Source organism: Ictalurus furcatus, chromosome 18 (assembly GCF_023375685.1).
Source record: "Ictalurus furcatus strain D&B chromosome 18, Billie_1.0, whole genome shotgun sequence".
NCBI classification, from domain to species: Eukaryota; Metazoa; Chordata; class Actinopteri; order Siluriformes; family Ictaluridae; genus Ictalurus; species Ictalurus furcatus.
The window spans coordinates 6,094,249-6,114,082 of NC_071272.1; the positions used below are offsets into that span (position 1 = coordinate 6,094,249).

Consider the following 19,834-nt stretch of genomic DNA (forward strand, 5'->3'; position numbering starts at 1 on the left):
ACATATCTTGCATAAAGATGCTAAATAAATGGATTATTAGCCTACAACTTTTTAGCATAATGTTAACTAACTCACTAGCTTTTAGTTGTTATTATTAGTATTATTTGTAGCATTTTTGAGAGCTCTTTGGTCCTAACATTTTGTCGGTTTTGTGTCATCGTACAGGTGCCCCGCGTAGCTTCTCAGCGAGAATCCTAGGTATGGTGTGGGCCGGCTTTGCTATGATCATTGTAGCATCCTATACTGCCAACCTGGCTGCCTTCTTGGTGCTGGACCGGCCTGAGGAGCGCATCACCGGCATCAATGACCCGAGGGTAAGATCCTTGTTATTTTATCATATTTTATGACTTTTTCCGATTTTAGCTAATGGAGAAAACCTGATTGCTGCTCAATAGTGTGCCGGGGAATTGAAATAACTAATTGGATCAATGATTGATTCATTCGTTCATCTTCAATAACTACTTGATCCTGGTCAGGGCCGTGGAGGATCTGGATCTATTTCCCAACACCTTGGTTGGGAAACCGGTCCATTCATACCTATGGGCAATTTAATATAGTGTACTTGCATGGTTTTGGGAGGTGGGAGAAAACCAGAGAACCCAGAGGAAACCCGCATGGACACAGTGAGAACATGTGACACTCCACGCAGACAGGATCCCGAGGTCAGGATGGAACCAAGTATCGTGGACCTGTGGGGTGGCAGTGTTACCTGCTGCACCACAGTGCCACCCTGATTGACTGATGTTTGTAATATATCTACTTTATTTCATAAGAAGAAACCCAGGATTATGATGATTGGCTTGTTGGCTTTATCTGTTGGCAGTTGAGGAACCCATCAGACAAGTTTATCTACGCCACAGTGAAGCAGAGTTCGGTGGATATCTACTTCCGACGCCAGGTCGAGCTGAGCACCATGTATCGCCACATGGAGAAGCACAACTACGAGAGCGCCGCTGAGGCCATCCAGGCTGTTCGGGACAAGTGAGTCACCACTGCAACGACTGCGGCAGGTCTGCTCATGTGTTTACTCAAGGAATCATGGGCCTCAGGTGTTTTCAGGTGTCAGGCTGAGTTGAGAACCCATAGCAGGTCTACCTATGTCTCTCTCACTCACATAAGACTTAATGTTGAGCTTAGGAACACCTTTTTCAGGTTTCCAGCAAAATCGTCTCTGAGGGAATCCAATGAGGGACAAAGGTCCACTGGTCCTGCATTGGATTTCCTTTGCCTATGAGATGACGGTTTGTAGTTCTGGTAACATTTAAAGACACACACAAGTGTGTGGAGCAGAGGTGAGAAGGAGAGTGGCGTAAGTGTGTTATTACTCACTGTACTGTTGCACCATACCCCCCCAAAACCCATCCTTCCCTTCCTACCCTTCCCCCCCCCACAGCAAGCTGCATGCTTTCATCTGGGACTCTGCGGTGCTGGAGTTTGAAGCCTCGCAGAAGTGCGACCTGGTGACCACGGGAGAGCTGTTTTTCCGTTCGGGCTTTGGCATAGGCATGCGCAAGGACAGCCCCTGGAAACAGAATGTGTCCCTGGCTATTCTCAGGTCTGTCCCAGCCGAAGCATCAATACTGTACGCTCCTGTATCTTTTAGTTCGGTCTTGTTTTCATAGATACCATCCTCGGAGATATTGTTCTTACTCATATCTCTCTGTGTCTCCCTTCTCCCAACCCCTGCTCTGCTGTCTGTGTGTCCATGTATATATGTGCATTCGGATGCAGTCTTTTGGGAATTAACACAACCATCTACCCTGTAATAATAATTGACTTTTTCCCCCTTCCTCGACTTCCTGCAGTTCCCATGAGAACGGCTTCATGGAGGACCTGGATAAAACCTGGGTGAGATACCAGGAGTGTGACTCAAGGAGCAATGCCCCAGCCACACTCACCTTTGAAAACATGGCAGGTATGGTTTGCACTCAGCTGCAGATAATCTAAAAGAGATTGGACAAAAACTGCAGCGGTAAGGTCCTGTAGCCCTTTTTTGTCCAATGCCTTTTCTGTTCTTTATTTCTTTTTCCTTAATCATCCATGTTAGCCTAACTAGATTTTTGAATCATTTTTGAAACTCAATTTAAGGAGTTGGCCCCAAGTCTCCATTTGTGTGATTGACATTTCCTAAAAGTCCCTTGTGATTTCCTTAATATCTCTATCTCTCACTATACCAGGGGTCTTTATGCTGGTAGCTGGAGGCATTGCAGCAGGGATCTTCCTCATCTTTATTGAGATCGCATACAAGCGACACAAAGACGCCCGCAGGAAGCAGATGCAGCTAGCCTTTGCGGCCGTCAACGTCTGGAGAAAGAACCTGCAGGTAAGACAGCAACTCCGCCACCATCCAAAAGATCATAAGATCACTGGCAATAAGTTCAACTTCAATCAGCCTGGGTGTAACTTTTCAGTGAAACCCTTCCTAGCTGGAGGATGGGTTGGAGATCAACGATCTCTGGCTTTACTGTTGCTCAATTCATGGCCTCTAAGATGCCAACCAAGGAAACAATCCTCAGGTTTGGTCTGGGACGTATTTGGCAAATCCAACCAGACCCCTGTCTCTTGTCTGTCCCAACAGGACAATAAGGAGAGTTCTGTGAGTCAAGTTGTGGGTGCAGCTGGGACTCCGTCTTTAGTATGTAAAGCACACTAATTTATTCCACTATCTTCATCTTTGCTGAGCTTTCCTTTTGATTTGTAGGTGCATAAGAACATCCTAAAACTAAGCTGCAAACTATGTTTTGAACTATAGGAATGCTCTAAAGTACCCCTGAACTGAAAACAATGATTTTTTTAAATGGTTAAATCTATTTGGATATCTGGCTCCAACTGTATAGTTTTGCTGCTGCTGTGGTAAACACCCAATTGGTAGCAGTAATAAATTCATTGAAAACAAACTTCCTTGGCTCCCAGGTCTTCCTACCAAATCCCAGTGATACTTCAGCCATCCATGACTGGAAGTCCAGGAGAACGAAACTGGGCGGGAGGGATGGCATTAGTCTATCCTCTGTAAATCAGAGAAACACTAGTCCATCGTAGGAATCGGTGAGCTCATGTATGCAGAAGAGGGAAGATAGAACTTTCGTTTGAGTGTGTTACACTGCCCTGAGATGTAGCATGAGCAGCTATTTGAAAAAATACGTTGGCTTCATGTGTCTTGTGCTAGCATTTACCCTTCCCTGTTTGTAGCTATCATGTCATGGGAAGAGCTAGTGTGTAGAAATTGGCAAATGACCAAAGAGAAAAGTGGATAAAAAAAAAACAGACATTTTTTAGTTCTACCCTGCATGCTAACATTAATGATAAACAAAATCGTATGTGTTACTGTATATTCTGACAGGTTTGTTTACGGTTAAAGAAATCACTGAGAATAAGACAAAAGACTAATACTGATACTCAATTAACATTTGCATCTATCCATGACAAAGCTAGTTTACTAGCTTTAACTAGCCAGCTAGCTTAACTAATGTTGCAGTGAACAAAATGTTGGTTGTTATGTTACACTTTGACAGGTTAAATAAATCCTGGAGAATATGACAATGCAAATCAAGATACAGATAGGATCCTATTTTTGTTTTTATCTCTGACAAATGCAGACTAATTTACTAGAAATTAGCTAACCGGCTAACTATTCAGGATGGTTGGAGGACATGTTCTTGGGAAATTTTTAGTAGGTTTTGGGCATTACATGTACAACATGGCACGTTCAGGGGTACTTTAATCTTTTGCATTCAAAGCGTAGCATATTTATGAATTCTCTGGAGTTGTTTTTACAAGGCTAGCCCAAAGAGAATAGCCAAATAAAGTGGAGACAATGTGAATGGAGTCTTAAGCAGTGGCAATAACCTTTACATTAACCCAGCCTCTTCATCGCAACTCTGCAGTTGCATAGTCCAAGAATATACGCTGCATAGATATCTGGAAATAAGTTGCGGAGATCTATGAAGAAATGCTTTAGGCTTTGCTTATCAAGCAAAACCAGCTCAATCTTATTCACTACCCGTTCTCGCTCAGCCTTTTGATTTGCCCCTATGCCCCATGGCTTGTCACAAGTCCTCCCCAGCAGAGCTGTGGGTTTAGAGAGGGAGGGTGAGTGAATGAGGAAAACTCACAAGGCTTCTAGGAGACTGTGATGTGTACGTGGAGGTGGGCCAGCCTCACGCTGGCACTTTGTACACACTGACAAAAGGTCAGTTCTGCTGCTGTCGAACTGACAGCGGTGCCACAGAAAGGTAAGATCACAGTCTCGTGTCTGTGTCTGCAAATCGATGTCCAGAAACCATCTGCCATACACGTTACACATGCGAGCACACACATAATCACACATGATGCACACAAATACTCCATTTGTGTATGACTGTTTTGTGTGGATTTGTGTTGGTGCACACAGAAGATGTTGGACTGTTGGTTCCTGCTAAGAAGGAGAAGCTTATAGCTTGTGCTAATGGGAAACAGGTTCACAGTGTTACTACTGGACACTTACAGTTGTAAATTGGACTGTAATAGCAGTCTTGAGATTGTGTTTATATGTCTTAATTCTTAGCAGGACTTAACACGTTGCTCTGATCCTAGCATATGTGAGAGCTTTGAGAGCTTGTGTCTGTCAAACGATTCTAGAATATGTGTATGCTATACGTGCGTGTAAAAACATCTAAAAGCATAAACTTCCACCTTTGACATGTACGTACTGCACCGTGATTTGGTTAGCTTGTGTGTGTAACGGGTGTGTCGCACTTTTGAATAATCTGCCCAAATTTTCATTTCGTGTTTCGGTTTTATCAGCTAGAATGAAGATCCAGTTTGCAATCTACACACATTATTCCAAAGTGCACCACCTGACGGTAAACTAGGATGACAAAACAGACTGATCACACTGATGTTAGCCAATAAAATGAAGTGCAAACTAAGTAATGTGCTCTGTTGAGCTGTAGGTGTTGTCTCAATGTGGCGATGCTCTTTGCGGGTCTACGCATATCACGGTACAGCTACGACTCCCTCCTGCTCATCCCTATACGCTAAGGAAACAAGGACATTTTAGGGATTTAGCTGTGAATGTCAACACAAACATCAACTCAAATATCCTGGTTCCTATTTCAGCTAGGGATTATGTTTATTTTATTTCATGTGGGTTTTTTTATGATCATTATCCAATGCATTTTATTTGAATGAGCACAGCATAGTTGCCATGCCAACACTAACCTCTTGCTCATTCAATGCTACTTCATTTCAGTTACATTCAACCTCTGAGTCCTTAAAGTTACAGATTATATCTAGTATTGGTTTAAAATTGGTCTGTGCAGGAAATAAGCAATACATTTAATGCAATTTAGTACAAGACTAGATATAATCTAGATTCTTGTGCTAACTTTAAATGACAGAGGTACTGAGTTGTGTTTTTGAAATTAAGTGTCAGGTGATATTAGAAGTCATTAAGGATATGAAAGAATACTCCGGAACAGTCTAGTGTTTATATGCTTTTGTGCCATAATATGCTTTTCTTGTTCATTGCCAAACCCTGCATGTGATAGAAATTCACACCACACTTATTAAAAAGAAACGTAGCCTTTTTTCCCCCATCTTTTGTGTGGAGTGAATTTCCGTTATACCCGAAAGAAGGTATAATGATTCAAAATGGTATTTACTGTATATTGTATGTAATTACTCATATTATATCTTCTGCTGCCCTGGCATTTTATTGATTGCATTTGATTATTGCCCACCCCTGAAAAGTTGTGTTTTATTGTGATTTCCTGTGATATTAAGAGTTGCTTGGCTTCATCGGTGGCATTATTTTCTTCAGCAAGCTCATTTTCGCTCCTTCTGCTTTTGCTTATGGATCTTAAAGTCTTAATGATCTTTAAGTGGATAAATATTCATTTTTTTCTTTTCTCCTCCTCTATGCAGCCCTCTTCCTCTGTAGAGACTCAGGATGTAAGAATACCTTAAATATGAGCTTTTCTCACACTAACACACTCAGTCTTGTGCTGTATCCTCGTGGCATAATGTAGAGGCCAGAGAATAGCCGTTGGGCACTTGGATGGATGCTGGGAGGGAGGGAGGGAGGGATGGATGGGACCAAACGTAGAGTGTAACTATATTTTAAACATGGACCATATGGTTGCTGGATGAATATCTGTGGAATTTGACCAGTGCACAGAAGTCTATGGTGATACCCATGTAAAGGACCCTTACTTGCAAAAGGAGGGGAGAAATTTTAAACCATATCACTGACAACACAGACCTAGGACTATGTTTCTAGGTAGAGCCATCACACCTTACAAGTGGTTGTACCTCTTTAAAAGCTCATACAGCTTTCAGAGCTAAACGGGGCCCTTTTAAGAACACACACTACCTCTTTCCTATCTGTGGAGAAAGTATTCTCCTCATTATATCTTTAATACATATTGTGGCGGTCTGGGAAAACCAATAAGATGTCACTGTGGCTGAATATGGCCAAATATGATGAAAAATTGGGTATTTGTACTAGTAATATACATTTCACCAAAAACAACACGGAAATGTTTTTATTTAGTCCACTTTTCAATCTTACTTTGGCTATCTAGCTGCAAATAAGGAGCTAGTTTAACAAATGCAGCGATAAAAAAACGGTCAGTCTGCCTAAACATGTCTAAAATCTTGCTAGCTTTGTATGATTTTCTCATGTTTCAATGATTTGATCAAGTTGTTGGAGAGCTGCATGCCATAGCAAACCAAAACCTAAAAGACAAGAAATTTAGCCAACAGATCAGAAGTGGATGAATGAATCAGCAATTATTTCCACATCGCTGAACGGATATCAGAGGAGTGAAGAGCCGATTTGTGTTTAAATGCCATAAGTTGACTTTTACCTCAGGGGACGATGTGCTGATAATCAAAGTGAGAATTTATTTGAAAGTGTAAACGTAAAATTTGGCAGCAGTGTTGTTTTCCATAAGCAGATTAGGTTGTAAATGTATAGGTAGGTAGGGTGTCTTTCAGTGGAATTGGAAAGAAATCTTCATATGGAATTTCCTCCCTTTTCACTTTTGGTGCGTCAGCAGAATTTAAAATGCTAGAACTTTACTTATGCTCAGGAAAGCCTGTAGTTCTCCGTATTTACACAGTATATAGTAGAAATTCTTCCAATTTGACAATGTGAAAGGTTTTCCCAAGCCTCCACACATATAGTTAGGGGTAAGATTGTTTGTGGGGAGGGTTGGGGGTGGAAGAGGTTTTGGTTATAATGCCAGGCTGAGACGGTGTCACTCATCCAGAGACCATGAATAATTATTCTACGTATATATTTATTTTAGGATAGGAAAAGTGGTAGAGCAGAGCCAGACCCCAAAAAGAAACCCTCTTTTAGGTCCATCAGTACCACCCTGGCCTCCAGCATCAAGAGACGTAGGTCCTCCAAAGACACGGTAAGGAGATTAAGGAATGGCATCTCCTGCTCTTAGTCTTTCTCTCTCTCTCACTCTCTCTCTTTCTCTCTCTCTCTCTTGCTCTCTCTCTAAGGCTCTCCTTTTTTTCTGTCTCTCTTCCTATTTTCCTGTCTTAAATGCCATCTCATGTCCGATCCAAGAGAGTCCCATTCCACTCAGGCCACGTGTCTGTCAGTCAGCCATTCGGTCCACATCCTAAGCTCATCTGTCAGTTAGGACTTGCCCCAAAGAGGACAGCAGGGACAATTTAGGGCTTTCAGGACACAGCAAAAAAAAAGGTGCAATTTGGAGGGTCACCATGTAAGGGGGGTGTGATCCAAGAGGAGGGGGGCAACGCAAAGCACCTGGTTCATTTGGGCTGCTTCTCTCCGGTGTTGCTAGTCCTGGATGTGGTGTGTCAGTGGTGTTTGTATGGTTCTGTATGTGTGTGTATGTGTGTGTTCTTATCACGTTCCTGTATTTGCTCGATATGATTGAAGTGAATGTGATCTTCCTATATGCTGCATTATGTGTTCCCCAGCGGCATGCTTCACTGTTGTGTGTGTTATCACTCATACTAACCTTGTTTTTTTTTCTTATTGAAACAGCACATCATCTCTTTCAAGGCATGGAAACATCAGACTACTAATGCTAATGCATTTTGATTTTCTAGCGCTCTTCCATAAATTCTCCTTCGCGCCTTAATTTCTTTGACATTCTTTCAATTTAGCAACAGGACAAACTGGACTTCCCAGAGTTCCACTCTCCTCAGATAACCAATACTAACAAATTTGTCTTAAATTCGTAAAAATGTTGTTTTAAAAAAAAAAAAAAAAAAAATGCTGTTCTGCTTTAAAAAAAAAAAACAGGATGGGAGATTCACAGTCTTCCTTCTAGGAAGGATATCACATACAAAGAAGAACAAAAATAGTTAACAATGTTGTTTTGTGTGGGTTTATCGGGGGTTTTGTTCGTGGAACGTCCTTGGTTGATGATCACACTTCTGGGAAATCTAATTCTTCAAAGGTTTTTCCAGAGCTAATCCAGTTTTAACAGATTTTTAGTCACGATTAACTTATTTCCTGTAACATGTCCCTTATTTTAGATATATCTACTAATTTGTGCTTGTTATATTCGTATTGGTTTGAGTGTGTATGTGCATATGTGTGTGAGAGCCTTAGGATAAATAACTCTAGATAAAGGGTTTAATGTGTCTTGATTTAAAAAAAAAAAAAAACATCCAGAAAGGAGAGAAGCAACAAAACCATCCTGTCGGTCACTGATTATTTTTATTTTTTATTTATTATTTAATATCACTGTTTAATTTCTCTCGATGGATATATATGGATTTATGAGTGTTGATGTCCCCTACATACATGCCACACAGCTCCTCTCGTCCTCCGAAAGCATGCGACATGTCTGTCAAAGAAACACAGAGTGTGTCGTGGTAGTAATAGAAGTAGTAGAAGTAGTTGCATCTTTTTTCCCCTTGTGGCTGTGATGATGGTAGAGGTAGTAGCATTATGTCTCTGTCTCTCTTGTTGATCCACTATCTCTCATCAGGGGGCGCTGTGGGCTTTGATACACAGTGCCAACAGCGAGCCTCCTCAGAGAACACAACGGGCACATGTATTCACAGGGGGGCCAGAGGCACCGCCATGACGCGATGCCAAGGCTGCGAAAAACACAAACCCTCTCTACAGTGTCATCAGCAATATTGCTGGATTTTAAAAAATTAAAAAAGAGGATCCAGCAGTGTTTTGATGATTCCAAGTGTTTACTAGTGTTGCTTTATGTTCTGTTCCTTGAAAGGTGAATGCAGTGCAAGCTAAACTATGCCATAGTGCACAAATCTCTAACCCTGGTCCTGGAGAACCACCTTTCTTGTATATTTTAATGGTTTTCCCTGCTCTTAGACACCCGATACAACCCTTCTTGAGTTGAAAGGGTGTGTTAGAGCAGGGAAAACACTAAAATGTGCAGGGCAGAGGGTTCTCCAGGGCCTGGGTTGAGAAGCTGTGGTGTATTCCATAGTCTAGCATGCACTGAAACAGCTAAATAGCTACATAGATGTGAGAGCTATATAAGTATTAGTTATCTCATCTCTGCAAATGCTTTGAATCGGGAGAAATAAATTTCAAAATGTGGAAAATTTTGAAATTTGGAATTTTTGTGAAGACGGTATTATGGATACATGTGTCCATGGTTCTTTTCAAAAATTTTGTTTGTTAAATAATTCAATCTGAATTGAATTCCTGGAATTAAGCCTACTTGCCTACTATATGCACACTTAATCGTTCTCATTCAGCATGTGAATGTGTGTTAATTCAGTTTTGACTAATTTTGGTAATTGAAGTTATTCTACTATCTCCAATTTTCACAAAAACAAAAAATCAAAGGCTTGAGCTACGCTGCATTTTGCAATGGCAGGGTATATTGTTTACTTCCGTCATATCATTCAGGACATTGAGTTTTTGTCCTGGCCATTGTAACACGGCAGCAATCATTATATGCAACAAACAAACAAAATATAGCGACGTAGCAAAAAGGTATCTGCATGGCAGGAGGTGTTTTTCTGACCCAGCACTGCAGATATCAACCAGCTTTTTCTCTCTGCACCCACTCTAGATAAAAGTTACAGTTTGGGAAAGCAGGAGCTCCAGTTCTGCTGCATTTTTTTTTGACATTAGCGGTTACATATACTCAAAAACAATGTGGCTTAGACATGCAAGGCAGTATCTGCATACCTTACACGCGTATATAGCAATAGATCATGGATATCAGGGTACTGTCTGAAATGATTTGCATGTTTGTTCAGTTTGAAGGGGTTGACTTATGCATACATATATACAGAAAGAAACATGCACTGGAGATCCTGCTTCCCCTTCTGTGTAAGTCTGAATGCTTCCTAAGACAGTCACAGAAAAGAGAGATCAAATCACACATTACAGACCAGGCAAAATTCTAATCGAACCGGCAAATCCGGTGCAATGGATATCCAGCACATACACCCAGGGTCCACTTTACCAGGGGAATCCAACCTCATTTTATACCACAGCACTGTTGAATTCTGGATTCTGATTCTGACTGTAATTCACAGCGACTGTGAATGGTGGATGTTCCACATAAACTACAAAAAAAAAAAAAAGGAAAACTTGTGTAAACATTTTATATAAGGATATGTTTCTAAAAATGTTCAGCATGGACATGCCTTCAGGACTGAATACTTTGCATTTTGCAGTTGCACTTCAACTTGACAAGCTGCATTTTCTGTCTTATGAAGAGTCTGCGGAGGGAAGGACTATCTACTAACTTGTTTCACTGACATTATACAACATGAAAGATAACTATAAGTAGATAAAATGTGTGACCTAAAAAAAATCTGTTGGCAAATTGCTGTGGTATAAGCGAAAGAAAACACTTCAGCATGTGCTGCTATTGGAAAATAATCAACATCGGGCTGGTAGCAGCAACTAAACTTCGCGCCTGGCCAAATCGCACCACTCTGTCGTTGATTACTTTACTTTAACAGCATGCCCCCAAATTTTTATTCCTAGTGTAGCCCATTTATTGCTACACACAATGTGACAGTCCCCCTCTACCACATCCATCAATGGAAAAAGATCACCATAGAACCTGATAAAGTGGCAACCAAGTGTATATCCTGGAGGATTTATAAAAGATTGATCAGAAATGACATCAGAATGACATCCTAGTCTACTTTTGATTAACCTAATTCTGAACTGCCTTAGGAGGTAACATTGAAGGCACGTCCCTTCTGTGTGAGTGAAAAGGGTTACAGTCGCACTAATTACCTGTGTCCTGTGTGTTTGTTTGTTTTTTTGCCTCTGTCTCTCTTTCTCTTCGCAGCAGTACCCACCTACAGACATCACGGGCCAGCTCAACCTGTCCGACCCATCTGTCAGCACCGTGGTGTGAGACAGAGAAAGAGAAAGAGAAAGTGGGGGAATGTTCATTTCTTAAAGACAGACATGGGGTGGGAGGAATCGGTATTCACCCAGGAATTTCCTCTGTCCCGAGTCGCTTATGAGCTTCTGCACCTTTATGAGGAGAAGAGAATGGAGCTGATCTTCTACAGTGAACATTTTCGGAGATTGGCGTTAGCGCCTCATCGCACTGGATTTCTTATAACGCATCACACACACACACACTCAAGTTGACACTCATCTTCACAAGTTGACATTCAAAACAGGACACATTATAAGGTCTAATTTAACCTAGCAATTATTTGTTTCACAATCTTTGAGTATTTTTGTATAGGTTGGTATAGTGAATGCTCTTGTGTCCATTAAGTGCTGTATGTATATTTTATCTCTCAGAAAAAAGAAACAAAGCAATCAGAGTAATTCTTATTACTATGTTTGTGCAGACCTCATGTGTTTAGAAACCTATATGTACTGAAATTCCGGACATTTCTGTTGATCTGCCTTTAACAGTATCAATTGCTTTCTCTTCTTTAATTGTTGTCTATTCTGTAAGTAAGAATGGCGTATGAGAGAGCATGCAAATACTATCTGAGTAAAAATTAGTTACATTTAGTGTATTGTCAATAGTGTTAATACTTGAAATACTATTTCTAATGATATAACAATACTGTATATGGCACTTTACGATGATATATGACCTTATTTTATGACCAAGTGTGCAGTTCTTGGTTTTGTACTCAATACTGTTTGTATATCTTGAAAAGCCATGCGCTGTTTATCAGTGAGCCAATTGCATGTTTAAATGCATGTGAAACTTCTTAGCCATGTCACAAAAGAAAGCGCTCTCTTTTCTTTCCTCCCGCAATAACAATGTTTTGCATATTATGATGCGCAAAGAGTATTATGTACATACTATATCAGAAGTGGCTTAAGAAAATTAAGAATTTAAACTTCTTAAGACTTTGCTATGTAGAAAAACCTCTTTCTCTGTCTCTCTGGTTGAAGTTCTCTCATGCTTTCTCATCTCCAGTCTCTTTAAGGGGTGCATCAAACTGCCACGTTTTTTCATCCAACCATCACTTGGTGTCTCACGCAAAACCGTCTCTTGTGAGACCTTTTACGTGACGAAACCCCAAGTGAGTTGCTTTGTATTTGACTCTGGTGCTGCATTTTTGTACACACCTATTGGTTAGATGCAAAAAACAGGCTGTTTCCCATGTTCTGGAGTTGAGAAACATTTGTTCTTTTAGTCTAAAGCGACCTCTGACCTCTCACTGAGGAATTTTGAACCAGCAATGTGAATTATGTAAAACATAAATATGCTTTTCCACACAAGTGCAGGTGGACAAATGATTTGAAAATTCTTCCTTAAAGATAAAATGAACACAGAATATATGACATTGTTGACTGTCATGATTGTAATTTTTTGTTTGTTTGTTTGTTCTGTTCCTAAAATGGCTATTTTGGATAAGAAATATTTGCCTTTTGGTGTTACACTTGACAAACATAAGGACTGAATTTCATTTTAAGCCCATTGTCTCTGACAAATGAGTGCATGCTTGTTTTCTTTCGTGTTCCTTTATCTCAACCCATAGTTTGTGTACCTGTAACACACTATTAAATCTGTTTTCAGGTCTAATACAGTGTGCATACATTTTGCAGTAGGCTGTATTTTTGGCTTTCTGGGGAACTTGATAAGGATGTGATCCCATCAGCCTCCAGTATTCTGTGAATCATGTTCATGTGAATCATGTTGACTCCTACACATAGACATAAGCTTTAACTTGTTATGTTCATGTACAAACACTCACATTAGACCTATTTATATAAGAATTGCTTCAACGTTTGCTTTTGAGTTAAAGCAAACCTTTTGTTTGTATTTAGATTACAATGCAAATCAGACTTCTCTGTGCATATTAAAATATGTGCAGATAACAAACAATGGTGAATGTGTGATTAATTTAATGTGTATGACCAACGTACTTGTAATTACTATTTATAATGTATATAAGGCAGAGATGTTAAAGGGGAAAAAAATCCACCCTGAATGACTATGTGATCTTCAGTGATATATTTTGAAATGAAATCCTCAGTCGAACTTGTTTCGTTGACATATTGGTTGAATTTCACTTTGCTTTCTGCATTACCCACAATTACCTACTGATAGTGGCGGCAATGGGATTTAGCACTCACTTCATCTCTACCTATGATGCAGCGATCTCTACCTATGATGCAGCGATGCAGTGATGCAGCGGCGCTTTAGTCCTTTAGTCTCTCCAGCTGTCTCACTACCTCATCTGTACACTCTGCTCAAACAGATCAGGTTCCAAAGTTTGCATTTCCGTGCTAATAATGCCATCAATACCATCACGCTCATCAGCTGTTGCGTTACAGTAAATCATTACCTGTCATGTTGATGGACAGTGCTGTCAAAATTCCGTCATTTTAATTTGTCGTATTTTTCCACTTGCCAGTTGAACGATTGTATAGAATTGGTTTTGATTTTCTATGTCTGTGGCGGAAGACAAATGCCTAGACTAAATGCCTTATTTTGTATCCGTCAAAATGACCAATGGTCCTCAGAATTTTACTGTCAATGATTTGAAAAAATCCGGTAAATGTCTGTAAATTTGTTAACGTGACCACTTATGTTCGTATATCGCTGAATAGCTGAGCCGAGTCTCTGCCATAACCGCATGACTGCATGTTTAGAGCCCAATGTTTACTGTTTACACTTCTCCATTGGATTTCTCTTAAATGTAACGTTTTATGGCACTGGACAATAGTGAGTGAGGTATGAAAAAAAGCCCTTATCCTGATACCATGTTTAAGATCACTGCATTTTTTCTCCTGTTAAATGTCCCACTGTGACGTCATTGCGACGCAAACTCTAACTTCTCACAGAAACAACGAAAATACAGTACTGACTAACAAATCAGCACCAGAATCACTAAATACATCACAAAAATGTCAAGAAACATTAATGTGTTTCAGGGTGGAGGTTTCCTTTAAGCTTAAGCTTTGTGTAGTGTATGTACACAGAAGGGAGACTTCTGGGAGTTACTCCTGTACTGTATGTATGAAACACCTGCTCTGGTCTCTACCCAATTAACCTTACTACAAAGTACAGTACATTCGTTCTCTCTCTCTCTCTCTCTCTCTCTCTCTCTCTCTCTCTACCTCCCTACACACACTCGCTCTCTCTTTCTCTCTCTCTCTCTCTCTCTCTCTACCTCCCTACACACACTCTCTCTCTTTCTCTCTTTCTCTCTCCCAACACACACACTCTCTCTTTCTCATTCTCTCTCTCTCTACCTCCCTACACACACTCTCTCTTTCTCATTCTCTCTCTCTCTACCTCCCTACACAAACTCTCTCTCTTTCTCTCTCAACCTCCCTACACGCTCTCTCTTTCTCTCTCTCTCTCCACCTCCCTACACTCTCTCTCTCTCTCTCTCTCTCTCTCTCTCGCTCGCTCTCTCTATTACACACACACACAAACAAACATTTTAAGGGCGGTATCCACGCCTATAAGACATGCTGCAACCGGGGGGAAAACAACACAGCATTAAAGAAGTCTGCTAAGCTAAAAGGCGACCATTTGATGTTTTGTACTTTTACTTTTAGACATCACTCTCTCCTTGGACACACACCTGACTGATATAAACTTTATTCCAGAGCGAATTATGAGGCACTAGAAGCGTCCAGGTAAACTCTTTCCTCACTTTCACTGAGATTATAAACCTTTGTGATCATTTATGTCGTGCTCTACAGAATCACAGTTTATTTACAGCAGCCATTTAAAAAAGCGGAAACGGGAAAAGCGAAAATGGACAACATTTCTGGAATCTTCTATTGCTTTCTAATGGTAGATAAGGACTTGTTAGCTATGAAGTAACTAAGCCAACACGACGTGTGCTTTAAAATGTCTCCTTTGAAAATGAATGGACAAGAACTAACGTTTCAGTGGATCAAATTGCAGTTAAAACCCTTTATGTTAACTATGCTATGCTATATACAGTATATTTGAATTAAGGCAGTTTTAATCCTTCAGTTCTGTAGAGTAATTGGCAATTAGATGTCAAAATGAATAACAAAACAGCTGTTCCACTATAAAACTTCATATGCTTTCATTCATTTTGCTGTTATAACTAAGATAAATAGAGATAATTTCCCAATCATTTTTGTCCTGAAGGTAAAAATAAAAGTGAAAATGAATGGATTGAGTGGTAATTAGAAATGACCAGAAATGTGCTGCTTCCATCAATACTGTTTGTATTGTGTGACATGCTGATCAAACTGTTTTCTTCTTCTTCTTCTACTTCTTCTTCTTCTTTAAAGAAGTGGTTATTAAATCTTAATAAACACCATGAGACAATTATTTATAAGGACACTCTTAAATAAAGTGTTGTTCTCTGTAGATCCCTACAACCGAGCGTTTCCGTATCAGAAAGGATTCCAAACTACATCCCTTTTAAGAAGCTAAAACCCCTTAAATATACAAAGAACTGCTTAAGGAACTCTTGAAGAACCATTTTCTATCTGTGTAGTGAACAGAACATGACCGTTAAATGAACACACTGACTTACACTTTTTACATTCAGTAGTAGCCTATTCATTTTTAATTTTTTTTTTAATACGCAGTGTTAAATAAAACCTGAAGTGTTTAATGCCATAGTGACTATGTTTACGTGGACAGCCGTAATCTAATTATTTACCTTATTCTGAGAGACAATATTGTGATTAAGCTGTTTACATGAGTCGCTTTTAGAATATTCCTTTCCGTCCGATGTTCCCTCGAGAATTTCACGTATCGACATACAGTTCATCTTTGTTATGGTACCGTATACAGTTTTGGGTGTTTTTATTTAAAATTTTTACGAATGCTTCAAGTGCTGTTAATTATTTGTCATGCTATACGTGCAAATAGACGACTGCTTGAAGCCGTGGGCTGCATCCGAAACCGCATACTTACCTACTATATAGTAGCCGAGATACATGTATTTCACCTACTATATAGTAGGTAAATATGCAGTTTCGGACGCAGCCGTGCTCTCTTGTTTGCTGTAAAATGTTTGAGCATTGCCGTGGGTGATCGTGTCCTGTCGCAAAATGCGGTGGAAACTCTCACACGACGTTAATAGTGTGATTAAGGGGTTTACATGTCTGTAATACACGTCAATAATGCGACTAAAACAGGAGTACTCCACATGTATTAATTCGATTTGTGTTTATTTCGAGTATAACTTTAATCGGATTAAGGTAATTAAAAATTGCTGTTTACATGGTAGTTTCTTAATCAGAGTATTGTCTTAATTGGGTTAAAATTGGATTATTGTTGTCCTTGTAAACGTACTGAGTGTTGGATTAAAATATGACCGCATTCACTACTACACAAGGTTGGGTTTTGTTGCTGTGTTTTGCAATTAGTAGTGTTTTGCAAACTTTTTTTTTCCAGCGTAGTGTAGGAGTTGAGCAGTAAAAAATGAATCACATTCGAAGTAATTCTGAATCAGTGGAAGTACAAAGGTCAAGAAAATGAACACAGCATGACCGTAAATAACAAGGAGAAAACAACATGCCAAGGGTAATGGTCAGAGAAAATTAATTTCATGTCATGTGGTTTGCCCAAAATGTTCAGGAAACCCTGTCTTAAAGACTCTTGATTTAATACACTTAAAGGCCAAAGGTATGTGGACACCTGACCATCAAATCCATATGTGGATCTTCTCCACAGTGCTGACACAAAGAAGCACACAGTTGTCTAGAATGTCTTTGTATGCTTTAACGTTAAAATTTCTTTTAACTGGAACTAAGGGGCCCAACCCAAACTCTCCCAAATTGACATGTTCCTGCATGACAATGCCCCTGTGCACAAAGCAAGCTCCATGAAGACATGGTTTGTTGATGTTGGAGGGGAAGAACTCGAGTGGCCTGCACAGATCTCTGATCTCAACCCCACTGAACACCTTTTGGATGAACTTGAACGCCAACTGCACCCCAGGCCTCCTCACCCGGATTCAATGCCTAATCTCACTAATGCTCTTAAGCCTGAGTGGGCACAAATCCCCACAGCCACGATCCAAAATCTAGTGGAAAGCCTTCCCAGAAGAGAGGAGGCTGGGTTATAGCAGCTCCATTATTAATGCCCTTGGTTTTGGAACGAATGGGAAATTCCTGAAGCACATAGGGTGGTCAGGTCTGACCATGGTCAGATGGTCAGGTGTCCGCATACTTTTGGTCATATAGTGTATAATCTGCTGTGTTTAACACATGTCTACAAAGAGCACAAATTCAACTTCTAGCAAATCATTTATCCAGATAGGTGGGGTAATAATGAGGTAGTGTGTGGATAAAGATTAAACTCACAATTTTATTTGTAGTTTTATCTCGAAATTCCTTAATTCCTTCTTTCACACAACTATAATTGTAGAGTCCAGAAGATCAGCCTTCTTATTGGATGAGGTATGTTATTGTAAACTGATAGATTGGCACATACTGTTGAAAATCCTATTATAAGAAACCAACCAATGACATGAAGCAAAGTGACTGTTCCATTTCCAAGGGTTCTTTTACTATAACAATAAAAAAGTGTTTTATTCCTTTTATATCAAAGCAATTTGCCAACATTTACATTTTTTAAATTTATTTAAGAATGACGTGTCTTACTTTTTATCTGTTTTTAGTTACATTCAATGTTAATCTCTGTGAAATGTTTGAAAGTTAGTTCAACTGTGACCCTCAAAGTCTTCCATCCTGAAATCTTTTCTGTGTTGGAAAACTTGCTGTTACAAAGAGCTGACATTGGAGACTCCTTCCAAAAATGCTAAACATCTCTTCAAAGGAAACTCACATTAATGAGCACATTAATATAAACCTAATCAATGCCTTCTGACCAATCAGAATTGAGAATACAACAGCGCTGTGGTATACACTGTGGTGTAAGTAAAAAAAATGGTGTGTTCTCAGGTTGAGAGATCTCCAGGTCAACCTCCATTTGAAGATGGAAGAAAATGAGCATTGGCTGCCGACACCCGTCTCATCTCCCCACACCAGCTGGCTGAAAAATTGTCTGCGGAATTGTGTGGGGCCTCGGCCCGACGTGGAACATGCAGTTCACACTGATCATGCAACGCACCATTCATTTTGTTCCACAAAGCTTTTAATTGTGGCTTTTCTTGTCACACTGGCTCTGGCTGTCATGGGGCTTTTGTTGTTCTGGAACTACCAGTGCATCTTTGTGTGGCACCTGTGCTATGAAGACGAGGAAATCTCCAGCACCTTTTTGGAGACGGATGAAGGGTATTGCAATGGAAGGAAATGTATCTAAAGCGCTCACTTAGATTATAGAGTAAAGAGTAAAACTACAAATGTCTTTGAACTTAATGAAAATGTAATGATGCATGATGGAAGTCTTATCAGGGATTTTACACCATTTACTGTATGCTGCTGCTTACTTTTTCGCTTTTGAAAACTTTGAAGTGTAGTTATACAAGACAGCCTACTGATTCAATCTGTCTGTTTGTAATGACAATAATTCACTAAGTGTAGTTACTGTGGTCACAGTTTAGACTTGCATTTATTGTAATCTTTCAGGCTTGCCTGCATTGTGTGCCTTGTATTAAAGTTTGTGAGATACAGATAAGTTAAAGCTATAACCAAAATAAAATTTTCATTCTAAGGCTGTTGAGCAACCACAAGCTACCAGAACAGATTCAGGGTGTGCCTTACATTGATTCTACAAGTCTCTGGAACTGTACTGGAACAATGAACACTGTTCTTCCAAAAGATTTTAAAAGGTGCTGGAGAGTGCTGTCTATTGATTTGAATTGATCTGGTGACTGTGAAGGCCATAGCATGTGATTTTCATCATTTTCATCCTTATCAAACCATTCAGTGGACCCTTGTGCCCTGTAGTTTGGATGGGGTGGAGTCATCCTTTAAAAGACCACACCCATCAGGATAGAAATATTTCATTATAGGTTCACCTGTGTTTACTTAAAGCTCTATGAAGTTGTATATAAAGCTTTGATTAAAAAAAAAAAAAAAAAAAAAAAAGTTAATGATTTTGGATTGAACGTCTGCCTAATAGAAACTTCTGTGCACCACAAGAGGGAGGTGATGACCAAAATAAAAGCATGTGAATTCTCTGGAATCATCTGTATTTCTGGATGTCCATAAAATGTGATCTTGTTAAATAATACGTGAATAAATATAATATTTGAAATAGCCGAATCAAAATCACGAATTTGTCAGTTTTGTCTTTCCCAGGCTGTTTAGAGGTAAAGACAGGATACGGACAGCCATGAAAACAGGAAATCACAAAACAAAAAGTGCAGAAGAGACCTCCCCAGGTGACGATAGTAAAAACTAGAAAAGAAGATCTATTCGGTCTTATTCGGCCCGTGTTGCAGTCTTTGGGAAGTCTTGCTTGAGGTCAGTACACAGTTAAATGGACCAGTGGAGGTAAAATGGCTCAAGCTT

At 39.8% G+C, this 19,834-nt stretch overlaps 1 protein-coding gene across 3 annotated transcripts in view; it reads left to right on the forward strand.

Annotated features, from left to right (window-relative positions):
- grin1a (glutamate receptor, ionotropic, N-methyl D-aspartate 1a) overlaps positions 1–11,448 on the forward strand; it is a 32,990-nt gene extending 21,542 nt beyond the window's left edge. For 2 of the 3 annotated variants that reach the window (XM_053649105.1, XM_053649106.1), the window contains 6 exons: positions 166–314; positions 824–981; positions 1,394–1,555; positions 1,806–1,915; positions 2,178–2,323; positions 11,274–11,448. In XM_053649105.1, the coding sequence (XP_053505080.1) occupies positions 166–314; positions 824–981; positions 1,394–1,555; positions 1,806–1,915; positions 2,178–2,323; positions 11,274–11,342 (794 nt within the window). In that variant the 3' untranslated portion in view covers positions 11,343–11,448. Of the gene's footprint in view, positions 1–165; positions 315–823; positions 982–1,393; positions 1,556–1,805; positions 1,916–2,177; positions 2,324–5,904; positions 5,932–7,292; positions 7,404–11,273 lie in introns of all 3 variants that reach the window. The other variant, XM_053649104.1, reaches the window with a different exon arrangement.
- Positions 11,449–19,834: the final 8,386 nt, after the last annotated feature.